Source organism: Zeus faber (genome assembly GCF_960531495.2).
Source record: "Zeus faber genome assembly, chromosome: 7".
Classification (NCBI taxonomy): Eukaryota; Metazoa; Chordata; class Actinopteri; order Zeiformes; family Zeidae; genus Zeus; species Zeus faber.
Window position 1 is genome coordinate 30,852,708 of NC_137203.1, and position 27,537 is coordinate 30,880,244.

The 27,537-nt window shown below is 41.8% G+C and overlaps 2 protein-coding genes across 2 annotated transcripts; both read right to left on the reverse strand.

The window, feature by feature from the left end:
* Nucleotides 1-4,107: 4,107 nt before the first annotated feature.
* On the reverse strand, nt 4,108-13,066 carry araf (A-Raf proto-oncogene, serine/threonine kinase; the record flags this gene model as incomplete). The annotated part of the gene is made up of 15 exons (XM_080003215.1): nt 4,108-4,248; nt 4,568-4,702; nt 5,319-5,450; nt 6,120-6,238; nt 6,454-6,500; nt 6,889-7,065; nt 7,591-7,793; nt 7,929-8,059; nt 8,164-8,191; nt 8,792-8,936; nt 9,203-9,307; nt 9,874-10,028; nt 10,915-11,017; nt 12,216-12,319; nt 12,956-13,066. The coding sequence occupies 15 exons, from the start codon at nt 13,064-13,066 to the stop codon at nt 4,108-4,110; spliced, it is 1,836 nt and encodes a 611-aa protein (XP_079859341.1).
* Nucleotides 13,067-14,781: 1,715 nt separating this feature from the next.
* On the reverse strand, nt 14,782-27,285 carry imp4 (IMP U3 small nucleolar ribonucleoprotein 4). The gene is made up of 9 exons (XM_080003720.1): nt 27,159-27,285; nt 26,797-26,905; nt 26,527-26,610; nt 26,285-26,394; nt 19,501-19,633; nt 18,538-18,692; nt 18,346-18,440; nt 18,163-18,236; nt 14,782-15,055 (listed from the first exon to the last, which is right to left on the reverse strand). Exons 1-9 carry the CDS (start codon nt 27,159-27,161, stop codon nt 14,943-14,945), a joined length of 876 nt encoding a protein of 291 aa, XP_079859846.1. The 5' UTR covers nt 27,162-27,285; the 3' UTR covers nt 14,782-14,942.
* Nucleotides 27,286-27,537: the final 252 nt, after the last annotated feature.

The window sequence follows — 27,537 nt, forward strand, 5'->3', positions numbered from 1 at the left end:
CACCTGATAAATATCCAAATAAAATTATTCTAAATGGTGGTGCCTCTTTGTTAGTCGATTTACTGGGTCTGTTGTCAGGTGATAGTCACTTCCTGCTGCTGGGTTTATCTATCTAGTGTGGTGTATCGCTGGGTGCAACCACTTCCTGTTTAAGCACTCACTGAACCATGAACCATACAGTTGACTACACAAATAGCCCCAAAACACTCATGACATCTTCAAATGGATTCCCGGTTGTTCCGAGTCCCGTCTACAAATTTGATCAAAAACACAGATGTATCTCACAAGTATTCCACAGTTTTATTTAAAGAATAAATCCTGCATCAATATTTTAAAGAAAAAAAAAACAAAACTAAAAAAATACTAAAGATTTCCTTTACAATTTAAAATAATTGTTCTTTTTTGAAACCGTCACACAAAAAAATAGAAACAAGTACAATTTTTGTAATTAAAAAAACAAAAGTAACTGTACAGAGCAGGATATACCATTTATTGCAAACTGAACACCCCTGAAACATCAGAAAACTATCGACAATTATTGCAATTCACCTAAAAGATATGAAAGAAAGAAAAGGAAAAAAAACCCTACTCACGATATATCTCTCCGGTTCGTTTCTTCTCCGAAATAAACACGTTGCTGTAATAAGCCCCCCCCCCCGCGAATGTCCAGACACGCAACAGAGCCATTATAGGAGTCTATATCAAAGTGGCATGGGTTTTTTTTTTGGGGTGGAGTGGGGGGGAATGCGCCACCTTCACAGGAAGGAAGGGGCTTTAAACTTTTTTTTTGGGGGGGGTACAGAGGTAATGCATTAACCTAAGCTGAAATGTACGCTGTCCTAAATGGGGGGAAATAAATCAAGTTTTGAAAAGACGAGTCCTCAACTGTAAGAGAGTTCCTCTGAGAAGTGATGGACTCGAGATCATCTCATAGAAAAGCGCTGTGAAGGGGCACTGATCTGGAATTACAAATTCAAACAGGGGTGGGGGTAAAAAAAACAAAAACAAACAAACAACCAAAGCCTGTCCTTGGTAATCTTTATCTAAGCAGAAGCTATTTGGAAAGATCTTCAGGCGGTTGACGCACCCCTCCAAAAGACCGACAGATCCCACGGTGAACTTGTGCCTTTCATCAAAGTGACTCTTTATTGTATCTGAAAAATATGTGGACAATAAGAAATGCCTCTGTAGTGAAACCCTACAAATAAGTTGCTACCGAGTTTGATACCTTAAGATGTTACTAAAAGCTCTTCCAAATGCCCCCGAAAGAGACAGAATTGGGAAAACACATGAAAAAGAAGTTCATTTGGAGAAGCAGACAGTACCATGCCTTGTTGTTAGAAAGAGAGAGCGCCCCGAACCGTGAAATGTTGCAGAGTGATCGCTCTCAGTAAACAGCTCATCCACCTGAAAGATCCACAACTGCCGATTGAAAAAGTCCGCAGACATCAATAAATAAGTAACACAAATGGGAGATTCACCACAGTCTAAATAAAAATCCCCCCCCCCGACTCCAATAAAACCACCGTCCTGACCAAAACCCACTGACGGAACTGGAATGAATAAAAACTATGGAGGGTACCCAGCCCCCTATATTCAAACATTAAAACATCTAGGTTTAAAACACCTGGATAAGTTGCTTCCGAAGGAACAAAACCAGAAAAGTCAGTTCTGTTTGGAACTGCTGACCCAGCGTCCACGGTGATCGCCAGTCACTCCTCGATCACGTCGCATTACAGTATGGAGATAGTTACGCCCGGCTCACAGAATGTCAAACACATACCCACCCAAAGCATCACCATCACAGATAAGGTTAGTTTGATTATGCCCAAGTGTGACGCAGAAAAAAACTAACCAAAAAAAAATAAAAAATAAAATGCATTTCTTTCTTTTCAAAGTGTTGGAACCTAAATACATTCCAAACCACGCCTTATTTCCCTATTGCACCTGGCAGCAAATTAACGTTACAGTGATTGGTTCCTTTATCCGCCTGGGTTATGCTTCACAACCGTGCAACCAAAAAGTAGGCTGTCCCAACAAGTCACTGAAATCTTAAGTAACTTGGACCATGAACATTGAAATGTCCACTGCAGTGACCGCAAAGACTGTGAGGCGTCACGGGGCCACAGAGAAACTGGGTCACATTAACCGAGGGAAGCCTGGACGGGGTGGAAGCAGCGCCCCAGAGATGTGCTTACAGTTTTTGATCCGTTTACGACAGTTGGGACAAGTTGAATGGTTGCGACAATCTGTGGATTTTAGAAACAGTCGCCCTTGTCATTTAATCTGTACCATGTCATGAGCGGAGGGAGCTGACATCGTCTGGAGAACCGAGGAAATGTCCCCCCTTTGAACGACATTGCATTGCATCAAGTCCTGCTGAACTCTTTGAGAACTTTTTAACAAATGACTCGCAGCAACGTGCTCCTTTAGGCAACAGCGCCCCAAGTTGGCAAGGCACGGGTGATAGTCGAACAACGGCAACAGCGGCCAAACATAGAAGCCTTTCCGACGCCCGTGTGCGGTCATAGTTGAGCACAGCGAGTCCGACAGACCGTCGGGCCAATGAGGCTGTTACGGACTCAAACGCCATCACTGATCCAACAGTGCTATTGTATCGTCCTGTCGGGCTATTACCTGTTATTTTGACAACAATCCAGAAGTTCAATAAGGCAGCGTGTTTCAGCCTAAGCTAGTACATTGTCTGCAGCAAAAAAAAAAAAAAAAAAAAAAAAGAGAGAGAAAAAGATAGACCTGAGCCCTGAACATCGCCTTGTAGAGAACAATCCTGATCGATTCATTCCAGCTACTCTTAAGTATCTGGAATAACACACATCTAGAATACACACACACACACACACACTAGGCTGTAGTTCTACTAAAAATCAATCAGGTCTATTTACCACGCGTACTAAACAAAGACACCGGAGCAGCTCACGTGTAGGCCTTACGCCGCCTGCTACTGCACTAGTGGAAAATCTCACCAGCGTGTATCATATGCGATGAAAAGAGGCTGCTTCATGGGTAAAGAGGGGAAGTTTTGCAACTAAATTGAGCTACTGCATGCTAAGAGGAATAAAGTAAGATCTTTATTTTTTGATTGACGCGTGGGCCACAATGGGAAGGACCTTGGAAAACATTTAACCCCGACTTTGAAAATCAGTACTGCAGAGACACCGAGGTGGCTTTGCTTGGGTCCTCTATAGTGTGCGGGTCTCTGAGGCATAAAGAAAGTTTGTGTTTCTATTTTTAACCTGTTGAATAGCAGCAACAATCACAAAATGATTCAATTCTAAGACTGCATCTTACTAAGGTTTACCAAATTCTTATGGTAAAATGACAGTAACTAATAACAAAAACAACAGAAGCAGCGATTGCGATAAAAAAAAAGAAAAAAAAGAAAAAAATTCTCATCACTACCGAAGCTGGTCTGAAGCAAACAATGACATTCATGAAGAAAATAATTCTCAATGCAAAAAAAGTAAAACAAAAAAACAAAAACACCTGTTTAAAAGGAATTTGCAGAAACACCTTTGGAATTGCGTTTGCCAGGCGCCTGTCGGAATGTGTGAGCTCTGCGCGCAGACAAGAGGCATGGACACGATGCCGTCCTGATAGGTCAGCTGGGGTCACTGCCATGAACTTGTTTTGCGCAGGAATGTAGGTATGTAAATGTATCCTCATATTCAGTCTGAAGATGTCATGTGTGGGAAGAAACAAAACAATTTAACTGGGGGGAAAAGAATAAAATACTATGGATGCAATCTTGCTTTGGTAATCGTCTTGAAATGAGTGAGAGTCCCTTGAAAGGAGGTGACAGCAGCCGTGCCTCAATTGGACGCTTCTTACTTCCATTTGCTTCAAGACTCAGTACAATGTGGGGGGAAAAAAACAAAACAAAAAACAACTAAGACGTGAAGTTTTAAGTGTGAGTAAGTGTGTGCAGTGGTGGTTGGCAGAGTGGAACTGGGACTGGATTGGTGTGTGTGTGTGTGTGTGTGTGTGTGTGTGTGTGTGTGTGTGTGTGTCCTTTTGCCAAAGTCTCCGGGCCTGGTGGTGGTGTGGGTGTGGGTGGGTGGAGGTGATGGTTTCGGTGTGACGTGGGACTCAGAGAGGCACAAGCCTGGTGGTGTGGAAAAGCAGAGGGTTGAGGTCCTCGGCATGGACAGCCCGGTGCAGCGAGGGCTCCGAAGCACTCCGCTCGATTTTTGGCAACAGGTCCTGGACCTGCTCGATGGCTACAAGAATCTGAAAGAAGAGAAGGCACTTATATGAAACACCAGTGGGATGTTCCAAGTGGTTTTGATCATGTTATGCAAAATATGTTGAAATCATTTCATTCAAAATTGTCAACATATATGAAATATATACCTTCAAATAAAATGAGGGACTTAGAGATCCAGATATTTATTGACTTTCTCTGCAAACACTGACTTAGAGTCTGATGCAGAGAACCCACCCATTACTTATAATGAACTTGGATAGTTACACTGAGGTCTGTATGACATAAGACTGTCAGAGACATCCTCTCTGATATAGTATTGAATTTTTGCTTGGAGGGGGTCACCTGTGGAAATAGGGGCCTCTCATCACGCTTGAACTTCAGACAGTCTATGATGAGCCTCTTCATGGACTTGGGCGTGGTGCTGTACAGCTTGCTGAGGTCTGGCGACAAGTAACCACGTCCCACCATGAAGATGATCTGGGGAATACAATAAAAAAAATAATAATAACAAATAAATAAGAACAACACATTAAAGATGAGGGCCAAACCACCCTCACGACCCGGTTGACAAAATAATAAATGAATAGAACAAATATTTTACTATATATTGTTATACTGATATACTGATAATCAAGGGGAATTTCAGATGATATTGATCAGATTCAGAATGGGTCACCCGACATTTAAATATGGGGGAATTTCTTTTGGTGAGTATGGTGCACTCTAGTACAGACCATAAGCATTAAAAAAAGAAAAGGGTTAACAGCCTGAAAAAAAGGAGGACATTTTTTTGTTTTTAAATGTTAAAGATACAAATAGCCAAAGATCTCCTGGTCTAAGCCTATATGCGGATAACTTCTGATTTATAAACTGTGGTTTGTCACATTGAGATCCATGGAACTGGAAGCTATGACCCACGACAATGGTGTACTTTGCTTAATGTTGTACCAGACTTCCCGTCTTTGCTGTGCCTTATAGGAAAGATGGAGCTCCCACAGGTTTACCCCACGGCCTGTCCACCAGAATGCAGGCGCCCCCTGTGGACGCGAAGCGTGCATTGCAATTGGATCCAAGGCAAGGCCAGAAAGGTCACCTGGTCTCGGTTGTTGATGTTTGAATAAGGCAGGGTCCCTGACATCAGCTCAAACAGCACCACGCCGTAGCCGTAGACATCAGACTGGAATGTGTAAGGGTTGGTGTCCTGCATCCGGATCACCTCGGGAGCCTAAAGGGGAGAGCCACAGATGAATGCAAGATTAATATACAGCCACCTGTTTGAAGCATCCACAGAATCATCTCAAAATAATTTAGCTATTAAAACATTGTACCCAATTGATTCGTCTCATGTGATATGATCTCGAAAAAAAAAAAAGAAAAAAAAAAAAAAACACGAAAAAAACGTAATTTCATGTTATTTGGGTGAAGAGTCTTTTGGTTAGTCTGAGCCATCAACATTAAGGAAGCTGCATCAACTTGTAATGTGCAATTCATTTTATTTTATTTTTTTTTTCTTTTTTTTTTTCTTTCTTTCAAAACTTGTTCCTTGGTACGATACAAAATGTACATGTTTGGAAACACGCAGTGGGGAGTCACACTGACATGGCTTCCATTTACAATGTCTCGCATATAGAGAGAATTCCAAACCAAAACAACCAAATGCTTCAGTAAGCTACATTTGCAGACGTCATACAATACTGATTATAAACGTATTAACGAAAAAACAGGCATCCAGTTTAGGAACATGTGTCTTGACATTCATCAGCTGGTACACCTGAAGCATGCAACAAAACCATTGAGGGAGGCCCAATGACTTCTACTTCCAGCCTGGAAATACTTCTGGCTTGTATGCCATTTCCAATTCATCGATTAATTAATAATCAATATTTGGCCTTACCATCCAGAGGATGGACCCGCTGGGCTGCTCCACCTGCTGGGAACCGCTCCATCGAGATTTGACTGTGGCGAGGCCAAAATCGCCGATCTTCACGGTCCAACCCTCGTGAAGAAAGATGTCTAATGCTTGGGCTCAGGAAGCACGGCAAAGTGGAGCTTGCGATGAATATTCAGACACCGGTAGAACAAGTTGGTGTAGCAATGCACAGAAGGCATAGCGATAATGTGTTCTAAAAACAAAACCAGATACCATACCACATTAAGTGATTGAGTTGAGTTTTGGCTTTGTGTCTTCAGTTCTTAAAAATCAATGACTAGAGAAAATAAAAGGATACTGTTTGATTTTAGATCTCGATGGATGATGTTCTTTGCGTGGAGATAACTGAAATGGAAACAAACAAAAACAAGACTGTCATCAAGTGTTTACAAAAGGAGTTTTGTATTCTTATTAAACAACCAAGTTGAAGCCTCCTGGAGTAAGGGCTGGGCAAAGTCATAATGGGATGCAGCAGTGTTTGGGTATTTTATTAGAATAGCATACCAATGTCTTATCCTGCATCAAAATAATTGATAAACCTTAAAATCCAATATTAACTGAAATATATATATACATAACCGTGACTGTCAAAAGTCCTGGATTAATTTTTTCAATTAAGGTAAAAGAAAAAAAACAATCAATATGAACTTTTCAGATAATGTTTCCTGTAGAACAAGTCTTAAAAGAGAAGCACCAGTGTAATTGCAAAACTTGTGGTCTAATAGTAACTTACTCCATGCCCTGCGCCGTCTGTCTGGCCACGTCGATGCGGTGCATCGTGCCGAACTTGGTCTCGCTGACATGCAGATGGCGGTACAGGCTGCTGCCCTCGCACCACTGTGTGATGATGGCAAAGTTGGGCTTAGTCATGTAGCCCATGAACAGCAGGATGTTGACGTGGCGGGTCTTCCTACAAGGACAGGGTTGAAAAATAAATTATGCTAAATTGCATATGGACTAGGCTTGGGCAATCGGCCAATTGGAATTGCGCGCGTGCGCATAGAATGTAATGTAATGTGGCAAGCAAATGGAAATAATTAGATCTAAAATAAAAAAGCACATGCACCGCTGCCTGGAGTGGGGAAAAACGAAACAAACCAAAACTCTGCTCCGATTCTCATTCAGGTTGATGTTTTTCATTTTGCATACAAGAAAGAAATGAAATACAATAAATATAAATCTTTCTCTATGAGATGATAATAAGAGGGCTTCTCTCTCCCTCCACTCCAGTTTCAGAATACGGTAAAGTGCACTTACACCATTTCAATGCTCGGATTTTTCCTGGCGGATAAAAAAATAAAATAAATAATCTGTCAGTGTAAATTGCGATCGATTGAGTCCATCACCGATTGACTAATCGTAAATATGCCCAAGCATAGAATTTTCCGTTGCCGTTTCCAGACCCTGTGCAGGAGAAAGATGGCTTGCGCCTCACCGCAAGACCTGCATTTCATTTTTGAATGCCTGCAGCTGCTCGGGCGTGGGCTCGGTGACTTTGAGAATCTTGACAGCCACATCACCATGCCACTTCCCCCTGAAGACTGTCCCAAAAGAGCCAGCACCGATCCTCTTCTGGATTGTGACCTCTCGCCAGTGCACCTCCCAGTAGTAGCTGGAATCCCGGTAGCCACCACGGTGCTGGGGAGGGGGGTAAATAAATAAATAAATAAATAAAATACACGCCACCGCTTTGAAATGCTGCTTGTGAAACACACCGGTGGGTCGATGAAAAAGTCACAAGCTGGATTCCCCACCGGCCCCGCAGACACCTACCACTTTCTTCTTGTCGTCGGACGAGGAGGGCTTGCGCTCCTTGTGTTCTGAGGGGGACTTTGGCGGTCTCCTCCCAGGGGATCCCATAGACGAAGGTGGACTTGTTGAGAGCTTTGGCGAAGGCTCGGGACCTGGAAGGAAAACACCACGGTCAAGAAAAATGTTGAATCAAAAAAAGGCAGTATTTTTTTTTTTTTTTTTAACTCAAGACGCAAGTGAAGAAATTATATTATACCTGTTGTGCTGTTGAGTTTTAGTGCTTCCTGAAGAAAGAAAAAACACAAAAAAGGAGAACTCCTTTTTACATGGAACATACCACAATAAATCTTTGTGTTCAACTCTTTGTCACAATTATCACCGGCAATAACAAAAGGTACGTATTATGTCTTCTTTAATAACTTCTCCTGCTTTTCGCACCTGGAAACAAGGGGATCAAACTAGTGAAAATGGTGGGATTCTCAAGTTCTCGAACGATACGACACGACATTTATGTCAGGTAGGCAGAACCGTAATGTGTCATATGAAATGAACGCCAAATTTTTTTGAATGGAAAATAGTGTAGCAAAAAACACAAGTAGTAACTTAAAAAATAAGAAAAGGTTACAGAGCTATAAGTTCATCCATCATTTGGTGACAAAGACAATTTGAAAAAAACTCACAAAAGTGGAGAGTCTGAGGTTGTTGATAGATTCACTAGTTAGAATTGTTCTTGAATTTTTGGCTGACAAAATGACAAATGACACTTTTGAGTTTGTAATGAACAAAATGCATCCATGCATTACGGGCAAGACAGTTTATTTAGTATAGCATAGTGTAGCAAAACTCCAAAAAAAGGCCCAGGACTCCAGAGGGATCTGACTGACCTCGATAATGCTGGCCCCAGCGGGGCCCACGGTGCTGACCATGTGAACGTTGGGGGTGGAGGTGGAGCGGTGCCTCTGTAAGGACTGACCTTCTCCGCCTGGCATGGGGAAGGGGAAGGCGGAGGTCGGAGACAAGAGCCCCATCCTAAACAAAGTGCAGACAATATCAGCAGCGTATCGGCCAGATCGGAAACGAAGACTAAGACTACGATGGCTTATACATAGACTGTAGCAAAAAAATAAAAATAAATGTTAACGTGCCCGAAATTATTGAAAATAAAACATAAGATCATTAAACTAGCTTTGAGCAAATTCAGAGAACATCATCAAGATTTTGATAGCATTCACCCCCCCCTTGGATTTTCTTTTGCAGTGTATAAATCACACTTGCTGTGTGTGTGGTATTCTTACCCAGCAGGCTCTGGGGTTAAGGCTAGGTCGCCCTGCGATATGGAATTATCTGGCAATAGTATGGATATCTGTGGGTACTCATCTGTACCGGGATTGGGCACACACCTGGACACAGCACATATGAGAACACAATACACAAGTGATCATGACAAGGGCATGACGTGAGAGACCAGGGCGGAACCCCCACCAGCGGAACATGGTGCCAAGCGTAGTGCCATTAAGTTGTTTTGACTGAAAACAAGCCATGTAAGTTGGTTTGGTGGAGACATGGCTGCATGCGGTTCACATCTAATGAACACAGTTTGGGCCACATTGGCCCATTGTCATTCATTTCCATAAAGTTAGTTAAGCAGACTTTTTAATGGAAAGAGTTGTAGCCTTATGGTGATTTTTATGATAATACAACTCCTGCAGTTAACTGGCTACAGTTATGAGTCCATCTAAATTGTGTTCCTACTTCATGTCAGGCTGAAATAGTGGTGAGAATTATTTTTGCTTGAGGGTAAATATTTGGGTCAGTTTTTAAATGGGCATGGTTTTGTAATCCCAAGCGATTGACCTTGCCAGCACCATTCCCAAAGGTAGACGTACAGCTCTGGAGATGTGACAGAAACGAGAGGATTTGAGTTAAATGAAAGGCTTGGGCTCCAGACTTTGCATCCGGAACTTACCGTTTGGTCACAGTGTCCATGTCCACGCACACAGTGGGGACCTTGCTGCTGCAGTGCTCATGAAATTTGTAGCCACATGTCTGACATCTAAAGCCGTTAAAGAGGAACTTGTGGCAGAAGTCACAGTAGGCCAGCTTGAAGAAGGTTTTCCGTACCTGGGCGGATAAAAGCAGCAGGGGCATGTATTTCTTAAGCATCGGCATTAGACAAGACAGACAAGAGACAAGACACTGTCTATGAAACCACAACTGCATTAAATTACAGCTGTTATTCAATAATATTTACTCTTTTTAAAGTGGATTATCAGTCTGCTACTTTAAAGGGAACCTATTATGCTCATTTTCAACAAGTTAAGAGGTCTCTGGAGGGCTTGAAAACATGTTTTTGAACATTTTTTTTGCCGAAACTACCGCTCAGATTATGCATTGTAATATGCCACTAAACCCTATCCTGTTCTCGATGGGCCGTTTCAGGAGGTTGCACCTCCCTCCTGAGGCCCCTAGTTTTTTGAGCCAATGGGGTTTGAGCACGAGTTTGAGTTCGATTGGCCAAAGGGGTTTGAGCATGACTTCCAGGTTCCATTGTATTTTGTCTGTTCACTTTCACTGATTTCACCTTATCAGTCCACCAAAATCTGTTTCTAAACAAATGAGGCAAGAAATAAGAAATGCAGTTGCTGAATCTTATTAGAATCTATACTCCCTCTTATAATCCTAATGTTCCGACTTTCGTTGCTGTTATTCAAGCTTGTAGAGGACCCGACTGCGGGGCCCAGATTTTGTTTCATTCAATTAGTAAACAAAAAAAGAAAAACCCTGACTGGGCTGTCTTATTTCACAGTTTGTGTGTTAGTAGGCCCATGAGAGATCCAAATGTATGTGCACAGGCAATGAAAAAGTGAGTTTTTCCATAATAGGTTCCCTTGAAAATTTGTGGGGGTTAGAACAACCTAAACCCAAAGGCTCACATTTTGAGGGTTCACAGTCTTTGCCCGTGATTAGAAAGCAATACAATAGAAGGCAAAAATTAGCAGTCACTTACAAAGTTGTGCATGGTGAGAGGGACGTCGTCCAAGACTTCCACGAGCAGCTCCTCTCCTACCAGGGGAGTTATGTTTGTGTTCCATTCCGTCAGTCTTTTGCGGCTGGTTATAACACAAAAAGAAGACTGTGGCGTGAGAAACACTGCTGCTACGTAAAAAGCAATTACAACCAGAAGTATTTTTTGAGCTTATAGAGCTTATTGTGCGTAATCACCGGTTGTCATGACATTTCACTGCATATATGTATGACCGTAAGTATCTGACAAATAACCTCTTGAATCTAGTAGTCATTTGGAATTCCACATTAAAATTTAAAAAGGGGAAAAGGATCTCCGAAAGGCTCGGCAAGACAAGGCTTTGCTTCCATAACAAGTACACTTGAGAATCTAATTCAGGAATACTTTGCGAGGATCACAACCCACAGAATTGACAAGTAACAGTAGAAGTCCACCGGCACGTTGGCACAGCGCGGTTTTCCACCAGCTAGATCGTGAAGAGTCTCAGACGCGTCAATGTTGTCGTAGGGAGGAGGAATATTGGAAACAGCAGCGATTACATTTTTTATAACACTGTTTAATAATACTGTGATGCGCGGTGGGGTCGACCAGACAGACACAATGGAGAACGCAGAAGGAACCACTGTGTATGGCCAAAGCTGGTTTTATGGAATGGCTGTGACCCTTTTTATTAAAGATTTCTCTTCAGACACACTTGCTCTCCTTCCACTCCCACCCAGTGATCTCCTCTCCTTCCACATTATCCTGGAGACCTCCCCTCAAAACAGTTGAACTTATGCCCATTATAACTACTCGCCAATGAACTTGAATCCCCGTCTCCTCTCTCCCCCCTCCGTCTTACACACAGACACAGCGTGTTCTTTGTATTGAAAACGGGTCTTGATCAATATGCAAATCTGACAGCAGCTCTGGGTCTCTACTACAATCTAGGCTCATATAAAACACATTTAAATTGATTACACTCTTTACAGAAACATTTTTATGTAGTTCTATGGAAAAGGAAAAAAAAAAAAAAAAAGAAAAGTATATTCTCACACACACACACACACACAACAAAGTAGTGCATCAACATGGGTTTAATAGGAAGCGTGCACTTACGGCACGCCATGCTGTGCCGCGCCCGGAGGCTGCGCCAACGCGTCCCGTGGACTTCCACCATTACTGTCATGACTCAACACCTGCTTGCCACGTCCTGCCTAATTTCCATAGAGACCACGTCGAATGACGCCTGACCTCCCAATATGGATCTGATGAACATTCAGTAAGCAATGCTGCAATCTTACCCTTCCAGGAGGCGAAAAACAGCACAGCAATCCTGGCTCAGGCCTCTCACTTTTAGAGCCTTATCTAGACTGTCGTACACAGTCTGTCCTGGGCGGACATTCACCTGGGAACGTGAAACAATGTTTAAACAAGTGTGACTTTCAGGTGACATTCAATGGCCACACACATAATGATTGCCACATGGAGGTACAAACAAAGTAATATGTACTTCATCTTAAAGGGGCGACAATATCAAGGCACCCTGATATATAATCTTTGACGCTTATCAAAATGTTTCAACCATAATCTTTCCTTTTGGTTAGACTACTAAACAGCTGTCAGTGAGATACTGAGAGCAATCTTTGACACACGTTTTGTTGCAGCAACAGGGGTAGCTTCATCATCAAAGATCATTTGACAACAGTCAAAAGCTACATTTTGACATGCAAATCTGACAGGATATCTGAACAGGATTTACTGAGCAAAAACCCTCAAACCATCATATATAGAGATTGACGGAGGCGCCATCTGGGAGAGATAACACCAACTGTGCACTACTTACTCACTGCCAGGCTGTGAAATATCACAAATTTGTTGAGAGTAATTACACTTACAAAAAGGAGTGCTGGAAAAACATTAACTCTTTCATTAGGGGCCATATGGGTTTTTATGATGCTCCTTATTAACCTAGGGACACTACGGCCACATTTAATAGCTCAAAGCTGCTATTAATTTATCGGCAAAAAGACAAACATCTTACCACTGTCCTCTGTTTGTTGGGGAGGTAGACTCGGATGGTTCCCCCGCCTCGGGGAACGTCCTCGGGGCTGGTCTCTCCTGAAGAGGAGCAGGAGGAGGAGGTGGAGGACATGACAGGTGGCAGGAGGAGCTGGGGAGTCCGCGCTGAGACACTTCAACCTCAGGGGAGCTTCATGCACTTGGGATCTGGGAGTCGTTCACCCTTTACTCAGGACCTGCAACCACACAGCGTTTCAGTGTAGCGTGATGAACACCTGTGCATGATGAAAATTGATTTGCACGTGCACCAAACTGATAAAGACTGATAGATGCATTCACTAGCAAGAACAGAGCTGAAAAAATGGGATCACGATCCACTTAATTTTGATGTGGAATGGAAAGATAATTGTTTTGTCATAACAAATCATTTGCTGATCTGCAGTAATGCATGGCATTTACTAAAGCAAAATAAAAAAGTAAAATAAAAATGTAATACAGCCAACCCTTTCAAGGTGACAGTAACTGAGGTTTCCTGCAGTATTGACCCATGTATATGGGCCGAACCATATCATGCTCTATTTGATGCTAGACAATAGGTGTATCACATTAAAATACGATTATAAGAATTCACAAAGGAAAGACCTGGGGCGTCGCACTAAAACAGGGTTGCAGATACAGCTGACAGAAATTACTACAACATTGAATGATTTAAAAAAAAAAAAAAAAAAAAAAAAAAAAAAAAAAAAACTAAAAACAACAACAACTCAAGGAAGAATTACCGCCCATTTCCAAAATAAATAAAATGCCGGCGATCAACACCTTGACAACTCAAGAAACAAATTAAGAACCAAAAAAAAAAAAAAAAAAAAAAAAAAAAAAAGCTTCGAAGGCAATTTTTTTATTCCACCCGGGATATTACAAGGCAGATACCACTCAAGCATGGAAGTAAAGGACTCTTTTTGGGATTAGACTGTTTTGCAATATAATCCCAATAATTACAAAAAAAAACAAACAAAAAACTAATTTATTTCCAAATATTATGGAGGGCCATGTTTGCCTCTGCTGCCACGCAGAGCTTCACAGGGCGAGTGAATTCCTTGAAGCGCCGTTTGGTGGGGTGTGATCCTCAAAGCCGTCGGTCCAGCGCTCACATTCCAGCCAGACGTCTGAGACGCTGCTTGACTTGTGACCAGCTCAGGGATTATCGGCTAACTCGGCTAGCTAAAGCTCCATGCTAATGCTAGTGACCAACGCGTCAGCTTTGTAAAGTTTGTTTTGACGTCCGCCCCGCGTTTACAAATAACGACTCGCTGACTGAAGGCACTGCGACGAGGCCCGTGCCACTCGGACGCGTTTCCGCATCGCCAAACTATCTTTTTATCCAGTTTGTGGCTGTAGGTTAAAAACTCTTACCTGGAGCGGCCATCTTGAATTCTCTCAATCTGAAAATCGGATCTGTCAGACTTTCTGGGAAAGCGGAAAACCTCAGGAGATGCGAGTCCGTGATTGGACAGGTTTTAAAGGCCCACTCCCTCTCATTGGCCAGCCAGAGTGACGCATGCGTAAGGAGGGCGGGAGTTATAAATAAATAGTGCTGTCATTTAAAGGCACAACGTTACAGAGGCCAGAATGTTATAATCATACAAGTTAAAAAGAAATAATGACAAACGGCAGTTCTTTAGTTTCACTACTTGCACTACATCTACGACATAAAATACTAGTTAGTGTGCTTGAGAATAAAACAGATAATATATTCACAAAATTGAGGTTAAAGTTCAACAAATACATCAAATTTCCATTTCCTTTTTTTTATTACATAAGACAACTTCAGTTACAATAGAAAGTGACTCTACACATAGCTCAGCAAATTCAGTTAAGACACCAAATGGGATCTATAGTTTTGTTCACCAGAGATCACTGCAACACTTTAACATAACACTGTCTAAAATGCAATTTTATATCTGTTTGAGTTGAGGCCATTCAGAGTTGGTAGATTATAGAGGTGGATCCTATTCAACACTGAGAAACCTCCTTTTCTTGGCAGTGTTTGTGTATGCATGGTGGCGCCATTCAACATCTGCTGTGTTTTCATTCTCCAAAGTCCCAAGCTTGATCATGTACACTGAAAAAAACAAAACAAAAAATAACAATTTAAGAACAGTGTTTTCCGTACTGCAGCCATTAGGGGGCTGGCCACCCAGAATTTGTGAATACCCGCCCACTTCTCTCAGCATCAATAGTAAACCGTGAAAATGAATGTTGAAAAGTGTAACAAAAGTTCCCTTTACTGTATCATTGAACGACAGCTTTCTGAAAGAATTGTCTTCTTCTTAGTGATTGTTTTGTATTTTGTCCACAATATGTGAAAAATCAATCCAGGAGAGTTGCTGTTAGCGTGGACATCACATACTACAACCTTGGGAAATATTTTGAGTACCACAATAGTGTAATAGGGAGTCTCCATGGTGTTTAAGTTACTGCAGCTAAATTACTCCATCAGTTATTCACACCATAGCTGTCTTGTAACAAGGCTTATATCTTATGCGTGCTACTACGGCTAACTATTCACACACACACACACACACACACACACACACACACACACACACACACACACACACACACACACACACACACACACACACACACACCCCTTGAAATGCATCACCTTGTTGAGTTAATGAACATGTTTCCGAACTAGAGATGCCCGATTGCAATTTTCTCGACCGATTCCGGATATATTTTTTTTTAGTCTGACCTGCCAATTCTGATTTTCATTGAATTGTATGTTCATAATAAAACATTGACTAAACATCTTTTACATTGTCCTCCAATCATTTTGGACTTTATATCTGTGGTCAGAGAAATAAATGTTCTTATCATTTGGTCTCATTGGGAATATCTCTATGTCAATGACAAATACATAACGTGATCTGATCATACTCACGTGATAAGACAGCTGCACATATGTACTACCACTGCAATTTTCAGTTACCACAATATTGCTGTTCATAATTCACTATTGAACAATAACAGAACATGAAACTGTCCCTGAGCTTCAATAAAATACAAAATGGAACGGTCACTGAGTTCCAATAAAATAGAATATGGGACTGTCACCAAGTTTCAGTATCATTCAACCTGTAACTCACTGAGATTTAGTAGGACACAACATATAACTAACATGGAAGTGTCCAGTTCAAACTTCAAATGAGCCTCACTTTTTAAGTGCAAATATACCTTTATTATATTTATATGGTATTGCCATTTTAAAACAATTTCTTTTAATAAATAAATAATCACAAATGGCAGACTCTTCTCACTCGGTCACTGGAAGTCCTCCTTCGATCACCGTACATTAACCCAACTGAATCAAACAAATGCCTCTTTTTACTGAGTGACTTGTCAAGAACCGAGTCTTAAAACCGTCAAACCTTTCATCACAAGCAGAGCTTGTGACGTGCACTACGAGCAGCCAGATAAGACGCTCCGCTGTAGTAACAATGATAGATAGGTAGTCTGCCCAATTTTGGAATATTGTCAGGCGATAGATAAATAATTTATCCAATCTTCATTTACCTTGAGGAACCTCCCAGCAGCCAACATTTTCTCTCGCTCTCTTTTTTGAGCATCAACTACGCAATTACGTTTGGTGAGTTTGAGTATCGGAGCATTTAGGAGGTTTCAGAGCAAAAGTACATGAGCACAGTATCGAGCCTGTAAATTTGACTGGCACAGACTCTGATATATCCGAAACTGATCGGCCGGGCACCGGTCATTGTTTTGTACTGATTGTTTTCTGTAATTAAATTACAATTTCTTTTATTTCTTTTTTTGCATAGTTTCAGCTGGCATTTCGTACCTGCGTGTTTAAACTGATAATTGTGTGGTTGGTACACAAAATGCGTGCAGGTTGGCAAGTATGCATACTAGCATTTTGGTGTTCCCCTGGACTATGGTGGATTGCCTATAACAATATCTCTACAACATGTAATGTTTCTAATTTAGTATTTGCATGACCTGGAGATAGTTTTACATTCCATGCAATAGGAAATTAAAACGAATCGGTGACTCATCGCAATAAGAGTACAGAAATTTTAAATTGTCAAATGTAGTGTGCTCATTTTAGAGGACATGGTGGTTATCGGTGTTAAGCGGTTTACGCCATACACCGACTACATTACAGGTTCTCCTCACTTAACGACCTACCTGTTTAAAGACCGTTCGGACTTATGACCAGCTCTTCTACCAGTCGGTATCGTACGCCGTGTACAACACCACGGTGGGCACGCGGCGCCTCAGCGTCAAGTATCTCATCGTGCATCACCCTTCACTATATACAATATATATACACATCTCATCCCCAGTCTCGTTTTGACAGTCTGTCAATATTCACTACACTAGCGTTCGCCATTGTCACACCCCCTTACCGTGAAATAACACGGATCCTAGCTTATCGACCAATTAGCTTAACGACCTGGTCCTAGGAACGGAACTGTCGTTAAGTGAGGAGTACCTGTAGTTGCCCACCGACTCCACACACACACACACACACACACACACACACACACACACACACACACACACACACACACACACACACACACACACACACACACACACACACACACACACACACACACACACACACAACCCCATTTAGTTAATTTTCGCGTATCAGTGCCCACGTTCAAAAAAAAAAGTCAAATTTGTAAAATAATAAGCCGTTTATCAATACTTAGACGCTACAAAAGTCAAAGTGGCTGCTTCCTTGTGTGTAGCAGTCACATTTCACTTATCACGGGAGGAGAGAAGGAAGGCTCTCTAAGACCTTAGAGCAGGTCTAGATCAGGACCTGTCGCCCTTCATCCGTAATTAGCGCCCGACACTTCACGCCCCCAGATGTAAAAGGTCTGGTGTTCAAGATTCAAGAGGTTTATTCGTCACATACATATACATTACTGGTAACACTGGTGTGGTCATGAGTTAATTGACCGATGGGAATAATTCCTCACCGTTGCATCCCTAGTGCACAGTTTAACAGTATATAAAGACACTAAGATGAGTAAGCTATAATTTTCCAATAATGAATGAAAATTGTACACATTAAACATGTGTTCGTTGGAAATATTGCAGAAACATGAAAATCACCATCACGGTGTTATATCACAGCATTCAAGTACACCTCATAGCATCTATTTATTCTTATAACACATTAGTCATACTCACGTTTCATTTCAAACCTTGGTCCTACTTCTGAAAGCTCAATGTTCTTGTGGTCAGTTTTCTTATAGGTGTGATGTCTACAAAAAAAAACAAAAAAAACAAACATAATTTAAGATGATAGGGATAATATATTCACTGGAAATAATGGACATTACATTGAGTCTCCAAGAGTTTTGTCATACTGACCTGAAAGAGATGAAATCTTCTTGGTTGGCAAATGTGACGACACGCCTGCTGTCCTCTTTAGGAACAGGGAACAGATGCTTGAGGATATTGGACACCTGCACAAGAAGAAATGTAAAGAGGTGTGAGCAGCGTGCAAAACCAACTAAGTGGAACAGACCCAGAAGACAGAGAGGGAGCGATCCAGTCACTCACCCTCTTCCCAAGACGCGAGCTGAAGTTGTGAAATATGAGGTGGGGGTAGGCTTCAGACATGGTGCCTATGTCAGGAACATCATGTCTCATCACCACATTGTAAAGCGTGAAATAAGCCGTGGGTCCAAATGGAAGGTGGCACACCATCAGTCCATCTGCAGTCAATTCAAATTCAGTAGCTGCATCACATCTTATTGACACCAGGAGATTGTTGGGTACAGCTTATAACTACATTGTAGGGTTATTTGCAACTGGAGGCTAGGTAGCAAAGAGTTGGCAGAGTTACATAGCATATTGTTCAGTGTAGAATTACAATCAACCCAAGACCTTCTTAGTAAGTAAAGTAAAAGTTAAACTATAAAGGAAAAAAAGGCACATGCTCAAAAATAATTACATTCAAAAAGAAACAATCTTAAAAAATTTAAAAAAGTTAACATGTTTATATTATATTTAGTTTGACTCCTTAATCAAGACTTTTTAGTGATCAAATTAGATGACATTTCCAGCATCTCCCTCCATGCTCGTACATAACGGTCTCAGCACCTGTTTGTTTTCACTGGTTCCACAGCGACTGGTAAAATGAAAGCGACCACACGCAGGCTATTCTTGCAAGAATATTTATCGCTATAAATGCGAGTAATTGCAGACAAGCAATACAAGTTTCTCCTTAAAACCATTGTTGTAGTTCATTCAGAGTCTGTCGCCGACCTGTCTGCCCCAGCCTGATATACAGCCCCACTAGTCATGTGTTGAATTGCATCTTGCGGACAGGTAGCGTTCATTTCTGAGGACGTGCACAGCCACAATCCATAGGAACACAGAATACATGGGGCAGCCATCTTGCGTACACACTTGCGTTTGTGTAATTAGAAGCAAGTATATTAGGGCGTTTAAAAAAAAGGGGGTGGGGGGGTGACAAAAGTTTGACAACCACTGGTCATAGTAAAATAAAAACAGTTTTACCTGGCTGTCCTCTGGTCTCATGGACGATGACAAGGTCTGTGACGTTATTAGCTCTGGACGCCTTCACCAGGGAGCCTATCTCATGGTTTCCCCTGTTCATACGCTGGGCTCCAGGGAATATAAGCTTTATTTCCTGTGGCGGGAAAGGTTGAATTAGTGGCCGTCACAGGGCCAATGTAGGACCAATATTGTGATTACAATCTAGTATGCTTTGTTTATATATATATATATATATATATATATATATATATATATATATATATATATATATATATATATATTTTTTTAAGTACCTTATCTTTTGTATTATTCACTAAAGCAATAAATCAATCTACAGCAGTGGAACTGAACCTTTCCCAGCTCAGGAGCCACATTAACAAAAATTATTTTCGAAAGAGCCAAATTTCTGAAACGTCCCTTTCCTCCATCAAACCATTATGCATTTTAAAATAAGGATACTAGTAATATCTTAAGGAATGAAAAACATGAGGTATGCAACAATTGTAATTTATTATTACTACCATGTATTTATTACCATTGCAACCACAAACATTATAGACAAATTATGTACAAATGTATATGGCTCGGTGGTCTGGCAATCACGCAATCAACGAGCCTACTCTGTTGCGCATGTCTGCTGTGCCTGCCAGATTTTTGCGCTGCGGTTGATGCCGTGTTGTCTGGAATATCGCACTCAAATTAAGTTAAATGGCTTGAATAAAAACTGGATTGATATAAAAGTTGTTTTCTATTTATTAATTGGATGGAGGCTGTGGTGGTGCTTGTAGCATGGAAGCTGATGGGGGATTTGGACACGGTGGTACCACGCAGATCCAGGTTATTACTTAGACACTAATAATATAATTAAGAATAATAAACAAGAAAATTGGCAGTGGAAACAAGATCAGCAATTTATCACTCAGTTAACAGATCATTGATCACTACTAGGAAACACATCTCTACAGATGCGTTTTTCTCTCAAAGCCATAATTGGTTGATGTGTAATGGAAAATTCAGTTTTGAATACTGCAGACAATGTCTCAATTTACGGATATATTCTATTCAAATTTTAACACTTTAAAGAGCCATAACAAGTCATAAAAGACGCACATGAGGCTCGCGAGCCACAAGTTGAGTATTACTGGGTTCAATTGTGGAGGGGACACACACACACACACACACACACACACACACACACACACACACACACACACACACACACACACACACACACACACACACACACACACACACACACACACACACACACACACACACACACACACACACACGATTAAAGTGTCCTAAACATTAAATCTTTTGTTTTTCGATTAAACTCATGGATGGAATTATTTCTCTCGGGGCTCTTTGGATCACTGAAATCAATCTCAGACACCTGTGATAATTAGTTTGCCAGGTGAGCCCAATTAAAGGAAAACTACTTAAGAAGGCCGTTCCACATTATTAAGCAGGCCACAGGTTTCAAGCAATATGAAAAAGAAAAAGGATCTCTCTGCTGCCGAAAATCATCATAGTGCAATGCCTTGGACAAAGTATGAAAACATTAGATATTTCATGAAAACTTAAGTGTGATCATTGTACTGCAAAAAGATTTGTGGCTGATTCAGAGCACAGACGGGTTCGTGCAGATAAAGGCATAATGAGGAAGGTTTCTGCCAGACAAATTCATGGGATGAAGAGAGCAGCTGCTAAAATGCCATTACAAAGCAGCAAGCAGGTATTTGAAGCTGCTGGTGCCTCTGGAGTCCGGCCAACCTCAAGGTGTAGGATCCTCCAGAGGCTTTCAGTTGTGCATAAATCTTCTATTGGGCCACCCCTAACCAATGCTCACAAGCAGAAACGGTTGCAGTGGGCCCAGAAATACATGAAGACTCATTTTCAAACAGTCTTGTTTACTGACGAGTGCTGTGCAACCCTGGATGGTCCAGATGGATGGAGTAGAGAATGGTTGGTGGATGGCCACCATGTCCCAACAAGGCTGCGACATCAGCAAGGAGGTGGCGGAGTCATGTTTTGGGCCGGAATCAAGGGGAGAGAGCTGGGAGGCCCCTTTAGGGTCCCTGAAGCTGTGAAGATGACCTCAGCAAAGTATATAGAGTTTCTGGCCAACCACTTTCTTCCATGGTACAAAAAGAAGAAGCGTGCCTTCCGTAGAAAAATCATCTTCATGCATGACAATGCACCATCTCATGCTGCAAAGAATACCTCTGTGTCATTGGCTGCTATGGGCGTAAAAGGAGAGAAACTCATGGTGTGGCCCCCATCCTCCCCTGACCTCAACCCTATTGAGAACCTTTGGAGCATCCTCAACAAAAGATCTGAGGGTGGGAGGCAGTTTGCATCAAAACAGCAGCTCTGGGAGGCTATTCTGACATCCTGCAAAGAAATTCAAGCAGAAACTCTCCAAAAACTTACAAGTTCAATGGATGCAAGAATTGTGAAGGTGATATCATGTAACTTGGCCTGAATTGTGAAGGTGATATCATGTAACTTGGCCTGATGTTTTTGATTGAAATAGCTTTTAATTTCGGTAAATATGACCTTAATGCTGCAAATTCAACAAATGACCATTTTCAGTTCTTTACAACCTATAAAATGTTTTGAAACTGTTGTTCATATTAATTTGGAACAGTGCATTTTGAGTTTTTTTTATAAAAAAAAAAAAAACTGTTATCATTGGGAGGTTTGTTCAATAACATTTGAATTATACCCTAACAGTTGATGACTTAAAAATTATACTGACTGTCATTTGCATTGACTATATGGGAAAATCAGATAAATATCATTTGCATAATAATTTGGAACACGGTATAAATTCCTATTTTTTCCCTCATCAATCTACACACAATAATGCCCTATAATGACAAAGCGAAAAAGGTTTAGAAATTTTTGCAAATGTATAAAAAAAAAAAACTGAAATATCGCATGTACACATGACCGATGTTTCTACAACTTGATTGGCGTCCACCAGTAGTAAATTCAATTGATTGGACATGATTTGGAAAGCCACACACCTCTCTATAAGATCCCACTGTTGACAGTGCATGTCAGAGCAGAAACCAAGCTATGAAGTCAAACGAATTGTCTGTAGAGCTCTGAGACAGGATTGTATCGAGGCACAGATCTGGGGAAGGGTACCGTATTTTCCGTTCCTATAGGGCGCACTATTTTCAATCTTTTTTCATATATAAAGCGCACCGGACTATAAGGCACATAGAGCAAACAAAACGGTCAGATAAGTCAGTCAAACTTTATGAAACGTGTTCACAATAACTCCCAACTTTGTTCAGTTGTAACACATAAAAAAACAAAAAAAGTCCGATACCGCTAAATCAAACGTTTGCGTATTCACAATAACTCAAAATTGTTCAGTTATAAACACGTAAAATACAACACTCACTTTTTCAGTTCATTCCTCGTCCACAAATCCCTCAAATTCTTTATCTTCAGTGTCCGAGTTTAACAATTGGGCGATTACGGCATCCAGCATGCCCGGATCCCCCTCGTCATTATCCGAGTCAGTGTTGTTGCTGTTACCTGGCAGTTCAGTGATGATTCCGGCCTTCGTGAAAGCTCGGACCACAGTTGAGACTGATAACTTAGCCCAGGCATCCACGATCCATTGGCAGATAGTAGCGTAAGTCGCCACAGCGCTGTCTCCCTGTCTTGGTGATTGTGTGTTCGCCTTCTGTCATCCACTGCTCCCACGTAGCTCGCAGTTTAACTTTGGACCCCCTGTTGACACCAATATCTAGAGGCTGGAGTTCTTTAGTTAATCCACTCGGAATGATGGCAAGCTCCGAATTAGTTTGCTTCACTTGGTTTTTGACAGCATCGGTGAGATGGGCGCACACGGAGTCGCAGATCAATAGGGACGGAGATTTGGGGAAAAAGCCATCCGGTCTCTTGACGTAAATTTCTCTCAGCCACTCACTCATCTTTTCCTCGTCCATCCAGCCCTTCGGGTTAGCTTTGATGATGACGCTGGCTGGAAACTTTTCTTTTGGCAAAGTCTTCCTCTTGAAAATTACCATGGGTGGAAGTTTCTGGCCATTAGCCTGGCAACCGAGAACTACAGTGAAGGATGACTTCTCGTTCCCTGTGGTGCGTATAGACACCGTTCTGGACCCTGTTTTCTCCAAAGTGCGGTTCACGGGGATATCAAAGGTGAGGGGAACCTCGTCCATATTGGTGATGTGCTCTGGCTGGATCTTCTTTTCAGTGATCTTGTTTTTGCAGTATGCGCGGAAAGTGGCCAGCATTTCTTCGTAATCTTTTGGCAGTTGCTGCGAGATGGTAGTTTGTGTACGGATGGAGAGATAACGTCTTTTCATAAAACGAAAGCACCAAGAAGGAACGCCTCGAGAGTCTTTGATATTCATGTCCCGTGCTTACGCTGTTGCCTTCAGTCGAATAGAGACTGTAGAGAATCTTCTACCTGCTGCTCTCTGTTCAATAACCCACTGTTCAATTTTGTCCTCTGTGGCCATCTCCCTTTGTTCCCTCAGATACTCTGTGTGGTCTTCTTTACTTGCCGCAGGTCATCTTCTTGCTTCCTCCACTTCCGTACCATTGATTCATTAATGTTGAATTCTCTCGCAGCTGCTCTATTCCCATAGCCTTGAGTTTGAAGTCCGCGTCGTAAGCGTGTCTCTTGACATGTGCCATTTTGGGGTCCTTATACACACTGTAATATTATGGTGAAGCACAGTATGCATTACTCCGCGACCCTCCTGACCATGGTAGCCGTAATGCTGCAAGCGGTGCGGCTTTGTAGTTTACCAAAGTTGTACTAAAACATGTTGACAGAGCACCGTGTACCACACAAAATCGCCTCGAGGTCAGTAAGCACAACCAGAATTAATCCATATATAAGGCGCTCCGGCGCACTGTTGTTTTTTGAGAAAATTAAAGGCTTTTAAGTGAGCCTTATAGTCCGGGAAATACGGTACAAAAAAATTCTACAGCAGCAAAAAAAAAAAAAAAAAAAAAAAAAAAAAAAAAACTTTTTTGCTTTGCCATTATGGGGTATTGTGTGTAGATTGATGAGGGGGGAAAATGAATTTAATCAATTTTGGAATAAGGCTGTAACATAAAATGTGGGGAAAGTGAAGGGGTGTGAATACTTTGCGGATGCACTGTACACACATTTTAAATAATCACAGCCTTTGCGATTCTTAAATTGCTTTCCATTACATTGCGATGTCAGTTTGAATTTGATTAATCGTTCAGCCCTACAGGGTATTGTTTAATACCCTCCCAATACCCTTAAAGCGATACCAATAGAGTACTTAATTCGATACCTTTTTTTTGGTTCTCTACTATACCAATCATGTGAATGGAAGCATTAAGTTGCGCAAACCATGCCACCACTCCACATGTGTTTAGTATAGCCATACTTTTGAAAGTTTAGGAGGCTTCTCGGCATGCTAAACTGCCACCTCCCTCAAATACACCATGCTCGACTTCACCACCACAGACTGTTTACACAGATTATTTGTCATACACATAGTGTTGTAGCTGCTGCTGTGGTAGTGAGCCAATCACACGTTGCATTAAATCGAAAAACTCTTGGGGTGATTGGCTGCAAGCAAAACCATACAAATGGTAATTTCTTTCTACATCTGGGTACAAAAAGGATTGAATGCAGGTACCGTTTGACTGAAGAAGTTTCAATACTACTTGTAATTTGGTCGATACCTTTAAAAAAAAATAAAATAAAAGGGTATTGAGTACTAACACCCAGCCTATTTGCAATTCAAGGAGATAAGTGATTACAAACTTCCTACCAGCATTAGTCTCCAAATATCATCTCCGTGCATCATGTTTGATATATTATCTAATGTCTCATTAGATATCCTTAAGGAACAATCAGTAATTAACTGCAAGCAGCGATGAATGGGCCCTCGACGTGCAAGTGTTGGTGGGATGCAAGTTTAAAGTCAATCCGTTATATCGCCTAGGAGGCGTTCGCAAAAGTACGAAGCATAAAAATGACCAAAAAGTGACTAAAATGCCACCTTTCATTTAATATGGCGAACCTCCTGGTGGGTTTCAGTCATGGCACCAATATATATATATTTTTAAGTGTCATGATGTTACATATATGTACCTAATTTTATGAGTCTTCGTAGAAAAAAGTAAGTAGGTTTGATTTATTTTTTTTAATCTCCCTAGGCGCTAGGGGCCATTTTGCCACACCTATGCACAGGACCCATAGAATATAAAATACCTCACCAGGACTGATGTGTGCAGTATCTTAAGGCTCCCAAAAAGCTGATTCAAACTGGCTGAAGAAGAAGAAAAAGAATAAACGGAGCAATAACAATGTGGGCGAAGATCCTAAAAAAAATTAATTGAGTGCTTAAGGAGGCCATTGGAACTACAACTACACCAGTGCTCTCACCCATCCCATCCCCCTCAGCTATGGTGTCCTCAAACCGACAGAAAATATTAACTGCCAAATTTGATTTGGCTTTTTTTCACCAACAGTATATCATAAAGTCAGCCTTTTTAGACTTTGTAGCAGAGCTGTCTTCCTGGCTGGTTGTACTTTTGACTGCGTAGTTGGAGATCTGTGAGCTCTACTGGGTCAATAGTTAAAAGTTTAGTTCTAACAGAAAACTGATGTAATACCAAGCACCCTGTAGTCTGCATCACCAATGTAAAATACTTTGGGTCCAAACTCCCCCCTTTTCCAGCTTTACCAGCTCTAAGTTAATATGCTGCTACAGTAACAATCCCATATGTTCAAGTGACTGACCTTGGCAAACATTTTAAGCCGGGAGCTGGGGTCTCGTGATGTAGTGATCATGACTTTGGGATCCTCCACTCCGGCCCATTTGTACTCATCGTCCATATGAGTGCCCACACCTGCACAGAGAAGTTGTCATTACAGAACACAAAACGGCTGGATTACAACACCGGTTAGATAAGAGTTGCAATGGATATTTTCCGGGCGTCACATTAAAATAAGAAAGAAAAGGAAGAAATGAAGACACTAGCCTTCTCCGCCTTCATCGTCAAACTCAAGAAGTTTCTGTAGCTGCAAAGCTTCTCTGCGGACCTCGGTAGGAAGTAGACGGTTTTCTGTGAGGAGGGCCAAGGATTTCATCATTACAATGGTATTAGTGGGATTCAATTAAAAAAAAAAAAAGGCGACTCAGAAAGGCTAAAGAAGAAGAACGAGAAGTTTAATAAACGGAGCAACAACAACAACAGGGTCCTGTGGGTCAGGACCCTAATACAGAATATAGTTTGAAAGCTTGGTCCTACCATCAAGAGCAGACTTTAGCTTTAGTTTTTTCTCCTCAATGGTTCTCAGTCGGTCTTCCTGGGCCTTCCTGTAGAGGTACTCCCGCCTCAGTCTCACTTCACGGCGAAGCTGTATCATCACATCGGGAAACACACGCGTGTCAGCGTCTCTCCCTCTTTTTTCTACCGTCTTTTCCTCCTAAGCGGCATAGACTTGGGAGTAGTTAGGGGCAAAGTCAGAGCATCGAAACCGGTCAGCGTGTGCACTCGGCGAGCGCGACTTCAAACATTTATAGTAATGGGGGAAAAAAAAAATCAAATGAAATACACAGATATGAATAGTTAGATACAGTGTTTAAATGTGCGGCTCGCTGGGCTCCTACCATCCTGTTCGGCTGCGGCGTCTCACGTGGAGTAACGTCGGAACAAGAGTCGATTTCATTGGTCAAGCGATCAGCCAATGAAATGCCTCGATGCTGCTCCCTCGGAGAACGAGCGCCGAACCAGTGTTTCCCTGGGAACCAGTGTTTCCCTGGGAACCAGTGTTTCCCTGGGGAACCAGTGTTTCCCTGGGGGACCAGTGTTTCCCTGGGGACCCAGTGTTTCCCTGGGGGACCAGTGTTTCCCTGGGAACCAGTGTTTCCCTGGGGAACCAGTGTTTCCCTGGGGGACCAGTGTTTCCCTGGGAAACCAGTGTTTCCCTGGGGAACCAGTGTTTCCCTGGGAACCAGTGTTTCCCTGGGGATCAGTGTTTCCCTGGGA